This window comes from Phacochoerus africanus, chromosome 9, assembly GCF_016906955.1.
Source record: "Phacochoerus africanus isolate WHEZ1 chromosome 9, ROS_Pafr_v1, whole genome shotgun sequence".
In the NCBI taxonomy this organism is placed as follows: Eukaryota; Metazoa; Chordata; class Mammalia; order Artiodactyla; family Suidae; genus Phacochoerus; species Phacochoerus africanus.
The window spans coordinates 82,410,528-82,423,482 of record NC_062552.1 but is presented as its reverse complement, the minus strand read 5'-3'; the positions used below and the strand labels follow the sequence as shown (position 1 = coordinate 82,423,482).

Sequence of the window (12,955 nt, the reverse complement as noted above, 5' to 3'; positions counted from 1 at the left end):
CATTGTTTCATTATATTTTTACGCCTGAGAAATATTCTATTGTTTATATGAACCACATCTTCTTTACCTAATTCTCTGTTGATGGACATCTAGGTTGCTTTCATGTCTTGTCTATTGCAACTAGTGCTGCAGTGAACATTGGAGTGCATGTATCTTTTCAGATGATGGTTTCCTCCCGATAGATGCCCAGGAGTGGGATTGCTGGATCATATGGTAGTTCTGTATGTAGGTTTTCAGGGAACCTTCTTACCGTTTTCCATAGTGGTTTCACCAGCTTGTATTCCCACCACAGTGTAGGAGGGTTCTCCTTTTTCCATATTCTGTCCAGCATTGATTTTTTTAATAGACTTTAAAATTGTACTTTGTTTTTATTAGAGTGTGGTTTATTTACAATGTTGTATCAGTTTTCTGATGTACAGCATAGTGACCCATTCAGTTTTGAAGATTGCCATTCTGAGTGGTGTGAGGTGATAACCCCTGCTGCAAAGGAAGCAACAGACAAGAAATTACTCACCAAAATATACAAACATTTCAACAGATTTTTTTTTTTCTTTCAGCTACACCTGTGGCATATGAAAGTTCCTAGGCCACGGATGGAGTCTGAGCCACAACAGTGATCTACACCACAGCTGTGGCAACACCAGGTTCTTAACCCACTGTGCCAGGAAAGATTGAACCAGCACCCCAACAGAAACAACACTGGGTCATTAACCTGTGCCACAGTGGGAACTCCCCATACAGCTTTATACAAAAAACAAACAAACAACAACAACAACAACAAAAAAAAAACCCCAAAAAAACCAAAAAAACACCCCTCACACAGCCTAATTAAAAAATGGTCAGGAGTTCCCATTGTGGTGCAGAGGAAAAGAGTCTGATTAGTAACCATCAGGTTGCTGGTTCGATCCCTGGCATTGCTCAGTGGGATAAGGATCTGGCATTGCTGTGAGCTGTGGTGTAGGTTGCAGATGCAGCATGGATCCTGTGTTGCTGTGGCTGTGAGGTAGGCCGGAAGCTATAGCTCTGATTTGACCCCTAGCTTGGGTACCTCAATATGCCACAGGTAAGACCCTAAAAAGCAAAAAAAAAAAAAAAAAGTCAGAAGGTCTAAACAGACATTTCTCTAAAGAAGACAAACAGATGGCCAAAAACTCATGAAAAGATGCTCAACATAACTAGTTATTAGAGATTCCAATCAAGAGCCTTTTAATAAATACTTTTTATAGTCTGAGGAAAAAAAATTTTTTTGGGGGGGGTTCTTAAGGCTGCACCTGTGTCACAAGGAGGTTCCCAGGCTAGGGGTCTAATCAGAGCTGTAGCTGCCAGCCTAGACCACAGCTACAGCAATGCAGGATCTGAGCCAAATCTGCGTCCTACAGCACAGCTCATGGCAACACTGGATCCTTAACCCACTTAGCAGGCCAGGGATCAAACCCCTGTCCTCATGGATAACGGTCTGCTTCATTATTGTGGAGCCATGATAGGAATTCCTATATTCTGAGAAATTTCTGCAGGGCCTTCTTCATATCTTTGTTCCTGAGACTATATATCACAGGATTAAGAAGTGGGGTCACAACAGAATAGAACAGAGTCACAATTTTCTGTGTTGGAGCATCATGCTCAGGGTTTGGGCTTCCATACATGACCAGTACAGAGCCATAAAACAATGAAACCACAGCCAGATGAGAGCCACAGGTGGAGAAAGCCTTTCTTCGTCCAGCTGCTGAAGGGACATTCAACACAGCTCTAAGGACCAGAGCATAAGACCCCATAATTAAGGTAAAGAGAATGATCATAGGCACAGGACTTAATGTAGAGAAGAGAAGCTCTATCACAGGAGCTTTTTTGCAAGTGAGTACAAGAAGAGGACTTGGGTCACACAGGAAATGGTCAATGACCCTGGATCCACAGAAGGACATTTGGGAGACGATGATGATGGGAATCAAAAACCAGAGGAAACCAAGTACCCAGCAGCTGACCACAAGATTGGAGCAGAGACGTGCAGTCATGAGAGTGGGGTAACGCAGAGGCCGGCAGATGGCAAGGTATCGATCAAATGCCATAATCGCCAAGAAAAAGCATTCTGTAGAACCCAAGGAGAAGAAAAAGTAGAACTGGAGAAAGCATCCAGAGAAGGAGATGACCTTGTTGTCAGAGAGGAGGTTGGCCAGCATGTTAGGGACAGTGGAGGTGACATAGGAGATCTCGAGGAAGGAGAAGTTGGCGAGCAGGATGTACATGGGGGTGTGGAGTCTCTGATCCCAGCGCACAGCACAGATGATAGAACCATTGCCCATGAGGGTCAGGAGGTAGACCCCAGCGAAGAGCAGAAAGAGGAGGATCTGTCCGTGCCTGGAGCAAGGGAAGCCCAGGAGGATGAAGCCGGTGATGGTGCTGGAGTTGCTGGGGGTGTTGGAGATGTTCATGTGTCTGGGAGCTGTGAAAGCACCATCAAATTATTGAATAATTGCAAAGACAGATGGGGACTCAAATATGCATTGGAACCACCCTGGGGAATGCAATAAACAGTTATATGTCAATAGTTACTATTTTATCTAATCCTGAAATATTGAACTGGCTGAGTGGTTGGGTTGTAAAAACACAAGAAGTCAATGAATATTAGTAGACAGAGACATTTCCTTATTTTGCAATATATAGAAACATGCTTGACATTTAAATAATTATTTATAAAACTCTTCAGTAACTATAACTGAGGTCAAGAAATAGATTATCATTTGCACCCTCAAATCTCCTCTCATGCTCTATCACAATCACTACCTCTGCCTCTCTCTGTCCCTCCAGTTGAAACATTCTCCTTTCCTGATGGTAATCACCTTCCTTCTTTTCTTTGTTTTAATAACTAAGTATGGAGGTTTTCTGTTGTGTCTCAGTGGTGATGAACCTGACCAGGATCCATGAGGATTGGTGTTCGATCCTTGGCCTTGCTCAGTAGGTTAAGGATCTGGTGTTGCCGTGACCTGTGGTGTAGGCTGCAGATATGGCTCGAATCTGACATTGCTGCAGCTGTGGCATAGGCTGGTGGCTACAGCTTCCATTAGACCCCTGGCCTGGGAATTTCCAAATGCTGCAAGTGCCAACCTATAAAGCAAAAAACAAACAAACAAAAACCCAAAACAAAACAACTAAGTATGCATTCTGAAACACAATTTTTTGTTTTGATAGTTTTTATATTTTACATAAATGAAATTATGGTATATGTAGTACTTTTGGATGGCTTCTTTTATTCAACAGTAAGTTTTCTGAAATTTATTTTGTGGCATGTATCTATAGTTTGTCCATTTTTACCACTCTATACCATTACAGTCTATGAATAAACCACCACTTATTAAACCACTGTACTACAGTTGGGTATTTTGGCTATTTACACTTTACAGCTATTAGGAGTAATGCTTCTATGAATATATAGTTCCTTTTTTCTGGTTGACCCATGTGTGCATTTCTATAGGCTGGATCAAAGGGCGTATGTATCTTCAGTTTTCATAGATTAAGCTAAACACTGTTCCATCATTATTGCACTGTTTATCACTCTCACTGACAGTATATGAGACCTCTGATTGTCAACATCTTTTTGTAATGTTAAGGTCTATATTTACCAGAGCCTGGGGAATTAAATATAGACTGAATTTTAATGGCTTCTCTCTTTTTTCTTTTCCTTTTGTAATATCAGACTTAGTAGTTGTCTTCCTGACAGTGGGTTTTTTTTTCTTTCTTTTTTTCTTTCTTTCAGGGTAGATGCTTATGTCAGAACTGTTTTGCTTTCAAGGAAGAGAATTCTGAAGATGATAAAGAAAACTGTCTCCAAATTTGATTTAGGAGAACATTTTAATGCATGATGTAATTTACAGCCACTTTTATCTTTTATAAGATTGAGTCTTGTGATCTGCCTTATGATTTAAGAAGACATATCTTTACTGCACCCCTTCTTTTTTCATATGCTTCTCTCAAGAGAGAATTCTTTAAAGTGGGTCACACAGGAACATCTTCCTGAGCAGCAAATTTCAATAGAACCTTTGTCATCAGCTCAAAATCAGTTTGCCTGAGAAGTTACTGTATTAGACATGATTAGGAATTAGTATAATGCTTTGCACTTAGGCATCTTTTAATAAATATTTAGAAAATGGTAAACTTATTAATGATGGCCATTCTGGTACCTCATTGTAGTTTTGATTTGCATAAATGCTAGAGATGGTGTAGAGAAACGCTATTGGTGGGAATGTAAATTGGCACAACCACTATAGAAAACAGTATGGAGGTTTCTCAGGTAACTAAATATAGAATTATCATATGATACAGCAATCCCACTCCTGGGCATATATCCAGACAAAGCTTTCATTCAAAAAGATACATGCACTCCTATGTTCATTACAGCACTATTCACAATAGCCAAGACATGAAAACAACCTAAATATCCAATGACAGGTAAATGGATTAAGAAGATGTGGTATATATACACAATGGAATTGTACTCAGCCATAGAAGAACAAAACAATGTCATTTGCAGCAACATGGATGCAGCTAGAAATTCTCACACTTAAGAAAGACAAATACCATATGATATCACTTATATGTGGAATCTAAAATATGAAACAAATGAACCTGTCTACAAAACAAACAGACTCACAGACATGGAGAACAAATTTCTTGTTGCCAAGGTGGAGGGTTGAGGGAGTGGGAGTTTGGGGTTAGTAGATACAAGCTGTTACTTTTAGAATGGATGGGCAATGAGGTCCTACTGAGTCCAGTCTCTTGAGCTAGAACATGATTGGGGATGCTATGAGAAAGGGAATGTGTATGTATATATGACTGGGTCACTTTGCTGTACAGCAGGAATTAGCACAATACTGTAAATCAACTATAATTAAAAAAAAGATATTTAGCTGGGTAAGCCACCATCAATATTTTCAATTTAGTGATATAATACTATCACAGCAGAAATTGACACAACACAGTAAATAAACTATAGTGTAATAACAATAAAATAAAATTAAAAAACAAATGTTATAAAATGAATGAATAAATGCATTTTTTTAACTTCCAGAAAGAGATCACACCAACATAGCTACTTGTGGACAAAGCCGACTTAGACTCTGTGGCCATGGAACGAGGGACCCTTGGGACTACTGGAATCGCCTTTTCTCTTTTGAGGTACGGAACTAACTTGTTGATTCTATTTGGTAATGCACTCTACCAGTTTCAAGAGGAAAACATTCATATTAATTGTAGGAAATAACTGCAGCTTACTTCTGTTAATACATATCCCAGTCACTTAGAGTAGAGTTCCTCCAGTTAAGAGAAAGGATTAGCAATAATCTAGTCTTGCTCAAACAGGCCTTTGATTATCTGGGTCGTGAATATGACTATGCAAAATCCATTAGTTCTCTTTCTAGTTATGTTAAACTGTGGAACCTGATATTATTGATTTAATGTTAAGATACATGTAGCAGGAAACTTGAAAAGAAGAGAAAACTTTAAATTTCTTTGTTTCCTCTTCCAATCTTGGCAGAATGACTTTGGATGATTATATGTTTATATAATGACTTTATATTTTTCTGGGTTAAAAAACATTGTGAAATAATCCTGCAGTTCAGGCCTTGATTGTCTTATAGCCTTGGTAAATAGGAGATGCATAAGGAACATGAAACGTGTCTATTTTCCATTATTTTTGAGAGTTGGCATAGACTCTTCACAATAGTCTGTCTGAAATATTCAAAAGCAATAAGACCTCACAACACTGTAAATCAACTATACTCCAATAAAAATAAAATAAAAAGGGAGTTCTTGTTGTGGCTGAGTGGATTAAAAATCTGACTAGTCTCCATGAGGATGCAGGTTTGATCCCTGGCCTCACTTGTGGGTTAGGGATCCAGTGTTGCCATGAGCTGTGGTGTAGGTTGCAGATGTGGCTTGGATCCTGTGTTACTGTGGCTGTGGCATCGGCTGGCATCTGCAGCTCCAATTTGACCCACAGCCTGGGAACTTCCATATGCCGCAGGTTCAGCCCTAAAAAGCAAAAACAAACAAACAATAACTCTCAAAAAACCCTTCCTGCAAAAGTGGCAGAAGGTGTTAGGGAAGGGGGTAATTGATTACAGTATATATATATATATATTTTTTTTTTTGGAGAGGAAGAAAAACTGTGACAGGAGATTAATAAACTGTTAATGTTTTGAAAATTATTAAATATGTGCAAAACCGTCCATCTCTGAGCCACATCTAGTTATAGATTTTATATGATTTCAGTGACATGGGGGACTCATGTGGCCAATAAAATTTCCCAAGATCCTTGTAGTTTATGTCTACAGTTACCTCAGGTCTTTCAGTACCTCATATGTGGGAGGATTTGGTTCTTGTACCATAAACTTACCCTTTCTAAATGCCCTTTCCTCTCAGATTTTAAGGACATGTGGCTAGGGACTGAGATTAAGTTTCAGGTACCACATATTCATCTCTTGAAGGTGAACTTAAGCCAGACATAAAATATCTAATATGTATTTGCATTACTTGATACCATTTTTATTGAGGATGAAAATGTTCAGAAAGTGGTATTTTAAAAAATTTTTTATTACTCAAATGAATTTATCACATCTATAGTTGTATAATGATCATCACAGTCCAATTTCACAGGATTTCCATCCCACAACCCAAGCACATTCCCCCCACCCCCCAAACTGTCTCCTCTGGAGACCCTAAGTTTTTCAATGTCTGTGAGTCAGCATCTGTTCTGCAAAGAAGTTCAGTCTGTCCTTTTTTCAGATTCCACATGTCATCAGAAAGAAAGTGGTATTTTATTTTTTTAAAAAAAGTCTTTTCCATTATGGTTTAATTACAGGATATTGGATATAGTTCCCTGTACTGCACAGTAAGACCTTGTTGTTTATCTACTTTATGTATAGCAGTTTGTATCTCCTAGTCCCAAATCCTAATTTATCCCTCCTCCCACCGCCTTTTCCCTATGGTATCCATAAATTTGTTTTCTAAGTCTGTGAGCCTGCTTCTGTTTTGTAAATAAGTTCATTTGTATCATGTTTTAGAGTCCATATATAACTGATATATTTGTCTTTCTCTTTCTGACTGACTTATTTTAGTATGATAATCTCTAGGTTCATCAGTATTGCTGAAAAAGGCATCATTTCATTTTTCTTTTATGACTGAGTAGTATTTCATCATGTACATGTACAGAATATGGCATTTTCTGAAACAATTCTCTGTTTTTCTGAAGCATTTTTCCTAATGCCCTTTTCTTTGAATGGGGATTTTAATTAATATTGGAGCCATAATGATACAATAACTTCTAATGAATAGAAGGAGTCAGTCAAAAGAAAATTGGCTATTACATGCTAAAGTCACTTAAGAACTCTAAATTTCGTAAAGGTAAAAAGGTCATTTTTAGGTCTATAGTTTAATACCAACTAAGAGAAAAGTCATTCAGTTTTTCCATAGGTGAAAATAATTTATTACCTTTTGTGGTTAGGACAGTTTAAATCAAAGTGTTTTGGAGTTCCCTTCATGGCTCAGTGGTTAACGAATCCGACTACCATGAGGTTGCGGGTTCGATCCCTGGCCTTGCTCAGTGGGTTAAGGATCCGGCATAGCTGTGAGCTGTGGTGTAGGTTACAGACGCAGCTCAGATCTGGCATTGCTGTGGCTGTGGCATAGGCCGGTGGCTACAGCTCTGATTAGACCCCTAGCCTGGGAACCTCCATATGCCATGGGTGAGGCCCAAGAAAATAAAAATAAATAAATAAATAAATCAAAGTGTTTTGCAGGATCCTTTTAAAAAGGTATTTTTGTGTGTGTGATAAACTTTGTCTATTTTCTCAAAATATTTTCAGCACTTTAAATGGCTTAGTTAATGTTCAAGAACATATTCTTTCTGGTCTGGTTTATTTCAATGTTACATCTCTTACCTCTCACGTCTAATTCATCAGCAGGATGCTTCTGTTTCTCAAATATGGCTCATATCATTCACTCCTCTGTCTTTACTGTCATCTCTTAAGTTCAAACTATCATCCTTTCTGTTTTGGACTTCTGCAACAGCATTCTAACACAGCTCCTTGTTTCTAGTTTTGCCCTTTTGTCCTCCATTTTCCAAGCAGCAACACAGTACTTCTTAAAATGGAAAAATTGATCATGTTAGACTTTTAAGTAAAACCTTCCCCTCTCAGCAGTTACGTGCCAGGAAGTCTTACAAAGCTATTTTAGAAAACAGGAAGGTATTCTAGGGAACAGGAATTATCATCACTATTTTATGCTCAATCTAATATATTTAACCAGACTGAATTGTTACTTACCTTTTATTATTGAGCTCCTCTGTACAGAAGAAATTATGATGTTACCGCCTTATGTCTAAGCTGAAGCTCTCAAAAAACCAACCAACCGACCAAACATAAGAGGCTGGTAAATTCACCTTGCATCAACCACAGAGGGCAATATGAAGATGGGTACAATGAGGTCTGTGTTTATGTACCCAGGCTACTTGCACTGAGTTAATTAACAATAATCACCTTTTTTTTTTTTGGATTACTTGTTAAATAAGTTAACCCTGGAAAAGTTGAGATAGACTATTTCTGAGCAAGCCAGGTCATGCTACCCAGAGTGCAAGGGAGACATTCCCTGATTTTTTAATTTCCTGTTAAAGCTCAGTACAGTAGAAGCCTTGGTACCTATTTGCTGGCCCTCTCTATATAGCCAAGCCAGAGATGTCTCAGGACAAGTCAGTTCCCTCCTGTAGTTAATTTGTGTAGTTTCAGTGAGGGGTCTGCCCCATGTGTAACATTGGATAATCTATTTCAGGAAAATATTTAAGAAGAAGGGTAATTTTCCAGACTAGGACGTGTGGTAGGCTACTGTATATAATAGAAAAAGGATTGGATTTAGAACTAAAGAGCTTTGTTTTACTACTCATAGAAAATAAATACTTAGTTTCCTTAGCTATAAAATGGGTATTCTTTAAAGGGCTGTTATAAAGATTACTGACTGAAATAAATTCATGTGGAAGTAACTTGACCATTCCCTGACCAGTAAGATCTTAAGAAATATTGGTTGCATGTGTATGGTTGTAGCAAAGAGAGCTTTGGTTAAAAGCTGGTAGATCATGTTTTGTTTTTTTTTCTCTTCTAAACAATATAACCTTATTACCTGGAACAGCAGGGGTAGTTCTACACTGAAGCTTCTTGAAAGTTTCTTTTTTATTTTCTTAGAGAGAAGAGATAGTCTTCTTGACAATAACTAGAGAGGAGAAAAAAAGTGGAAGTGATTATGATAAGGGTCCTTGCATGTTTTTGCTGAAGGTTGGAGGGGTTATAAGCTTAGCCTGCCAGGAAGTAAGCCCTGTTTTCCCTGATCCTTAAGGATTCATTTACTTCTGGTGTCAAGAGATGTCTCTATGTTCATTATTCACTTCTCTTGGGACTTTCCTTAAGTATAGTATGATGATGTCTGTATCCACCTATGTTGCTGTAATTGGCGTTACCTCATTGTTTTCTTATGGCTGACTAATATAATATAAAAGATCTTATGTAATAATATCTACCTATCTCTATCTATCTATCTATCTATCATCTTTTTTATCCATTCATCTGTCAGTGGACATTTAGGTTGCTTCCATGTCTTGACTATCACAGATTGTGCTTCTCTGAACCTCGGGGTGTGTACATTTTTTTTGAATTAGAGTTTTCTCTGGATATATGCCCAGGAGTGGGATTGTTGTAGCATACGGTAACTCTGTTTTTAGTTCTTTTTAAGGAACCTCCATATTGTTCTCTGTTGTGGCCATACCAGTTTACATCCCCACAGTGTAGAAAGATTCCCTTTTCTTCACACCCTCTCCAGCATTTATTATTTGTAGACTTTTTGATGATGGCTGTTCTGACTGGTATGAGGTAAGGGTTAGACTTGGATTAAGGCAGAGCATCAGAAAGTTGATATTTGTACCACAGAACTTAGATCTGGGAAGAATTGCTAACACTGAGTTATACTTCTTTATAATACTTTTGATTTTATTAAGAAATGCCATAAGAATCAGCTGTATTGAACTATATATATGTCAGACATTTTGGGGAGCCACTGTTCAGTGTATCTCTTAGTCTCTCTCATATGAATCACCATGAAAGAGGTTGAGAGAGCTAGGAGCCAGTAATTTAGCTTTCCCCATGAACCAACTTGTTTTCCTTTTATAGTTAATGAAAATTGTACAATAGATAATGTTTTCCCATTCCCCACTTCATTTTAAGGGAAGTTCATAACACATTTAGAGACTTGACTTAATGCCAGCAGAATATCCTATAATGTGTAAATCATCATTCTATTTGTCCTTTTAAAATTCACATTTCTAGGAGTTCTCACTGTGCCACAGTGGTTAAGGATCTGGCATTGTCTCTGAGGCAGCGCAGGTTTGGTTCCTGGCCTGGTGGGTTAAGGGTCTGGTGTTGCTGCAGCTGTGGTATAGGTCACAGCTGTGGCTTGGATTCAATCCCTGGCCTGGCAACTTTCATATGCTGTGGGTGTGGCCAAAAAAGGGACAAAACATTCACATTTCTCTTATTCTTTCTTTTGGTGCTCTTTAGTATATCAGATCCTTAATAGAATGAGATGTAATATAATATAATAAAGGCACATATAAACAAACATATAAGTAAATAAGTAGTTCCAAGACAGGAAGACCTGGTGAAGGTATTGATTTTATTAAGGAGAGATTTTTATTAAGCCTTCTTCCTACTATATAGTGTTTAGCAGGCTTCCATAGGAGTTCAGATAAAATACTTTTTATTGTGGCCTAGACGATCTGATGCTGCCTACCTCTTCAGCCTCATGTATCATTTTCCTTATGCGAGACAAATCAACCTATCTTATTCTTCGAAAACCCCAAGGTTTTACTTGTACTCATTCATATGGGACTTGATTGCCCTAGATCCTTGCATGGTGTATTATCTTACTTTGAAATATCACTTCCATAACAAGGCATTCTCTAACCATTTGGATCTAAACTATACCCTGTCCTACCCCAACAATGAACTATATTCATACTCTCCTTTATTATTTTTGTTTTATTGAGATATAACTGACATATAAGGTTATTTTCAGGTGTAAAACATGATTCAATATATGTAAATATCATGGCATAATGACCACAGTAAGTCTAGTTATAATAAGCATCCACCACTGCATATAGTTACTTATTTTCTTTTTTTACCCTTTGTTCTTTTTATAGCTACTAGAATTGTAGATTTATGTGTTGAAGTTCTTATTATCTGTCTCCCTCACTAGAATGTAAGTTTCACGAAAGCAAGGACCTGATGTTCTACATTGATAAAAACCCAATGAACATCAAAGAGGTAAATAAATGTTTATTGAATGAATGAATGAAATGTACCAACCCCAGATGCCAACTGGCCAACTTATTTATGATCAAGTAGTTGAGCCAAATAACATGGACCTGCCATAAAATTCCTTTGCATCCATTTTCATCTCAGTATCTTAGAATCATTGGCTTTTGCTCTCTGTCTGCTTTTACCTCTTTTGGGCTGTGTGCTCCATCCAAACCTTCTTTCACTTGAAACTAACCCAAAAATATATTGCCATTATATGTTAATTTTCTTTTAAAATGTAAATCTGTTTACAAGTATCCTCATTATCTTGCACAGGTAGGAAAAGGTAAGAAGAATGTAATCTATTTCTTATTTTATAAATGGAGGATTAGAAACTAGAAGCAGAAGAAACTTCTGCTGGTACTGTCATGAATATTTGAGTCACCTATACTACTCGCTATAACTCCTTTCACTTTTCCCAGCTAATATAAGATTTTTTATTTCTCTGTCTATATCAGATTTTTATTTAAAAATAGTGGTTCTGTAAGATCAGTCTGTGGACAGGTGCTGCTCTAGGTGCACCAGAATCATCTGGGTAGCATTAAAATGGGAATTTCTGGGGTCAACTTCAAGGATTCTGAATTAGACGATTTGGAGAAAGACTTAGGAATCTGTTCTTTTAAAGAGATTCCCCAAGAGGATGGATTGGGGGTTTGAGAATGGCAAAGGCACTTCTGTATGTGGAATGGGTGATCAATGGGGATCTGCTGTATAGCACAGGGAAATTACTCAGTGTTCTGTGACAACCTATATGGGAATGGATATGTGTATATGTGTGGCTATAGAGCAGAAATTAACACAACATTGTAAATCAACTATACTTCAACAAAATTAAATTAAAAAAAATAAAGAGCATGCCAAATAATCATGAAGTAGTGCTTTGCGGCATTATTAGTCTTTTGGATGTTGGTTAAATAAAAATGTGCCTCAATTATGACTTCATTGGCACTAATTGCTTTTAATTTGAGCTACAAAGGTGTGAATGTCCTTCTCTTCTACTGGGAGTAGAACAGAGATCATTAGGCCAGAGAAGCCACGTGTAAGAGTGGGTGCACAAAATAGAGGAAAGTGATCACAGATAAAAGGCAAGTAGTTATTGGAGGTCAGAATAGGAGAAGAGTTTAAAGTTCAGATCCAGGTCATTAATTCAAATGACTGTCTATCAAGTCCTGTTTTGAAGGTAAGGTCTGGTTTATTTGGTTGTGCCATTGTCTGTACTTGACTAGGCAGAGGTGGATGGATTTCAGTCTATGTCTCTAGGTGACAGAAAGTAAAGTCCTTCCTTTTTTTTTTTTTTTTTTTGCTGCACTTGTGGCATATTGAAGTTCCCAGACTAGGGAACTGCAGCTTCTGGCCTATGTCATAGCCACAGCAATGCAGGGTCTGAGCAGCTTGCAGCAATGCCAGATCCTCAACCCACTGAACAAGGCCAGGGTTGGAACCCACATCCTCATAGATACTAATTGTAACCTGCTGAGGCAAAATGGGACTCCACAAAGTCCTCCTTTTTAAGTTGGAATAGAAATGAGGAAAAATAAGTGTTATGATCTTAGTCTACTCATGAGCTC

The 12,955-nt window shown here is 37.9% G+C and overlaps 1 protein-coding gene across 1 annotated transcript; it reads right to left on the bottom strand.

The window, feature by feature from the left end:
- Positions 1–1,490: 1,490 nt before the first annotated feature.
- Positions 1,491–2,426, bottom strand: LOC125136136 (olfactory receptor 11G2-like). The gene has a single exon (XM_047796811.1). It carries the CDS (start codon positions 2,424–2,426, stop codon positions 1,491–1,493), a length of 936 nt encoding a protein of 311 aa, XP_047652767.1.
- Positions 2,427–12,955: the final 10,529 nt, after the last annotated feature.

Excerpts from the sequence above, each read along its gene's own strand:
- LOC125136136 (XM_047796811.1), bottom strand. The coding sequence starts at position 2,426 with ATGAACATCTCCAACACCCCCAGCAACTCCAGCACCATCACCGGCTTC.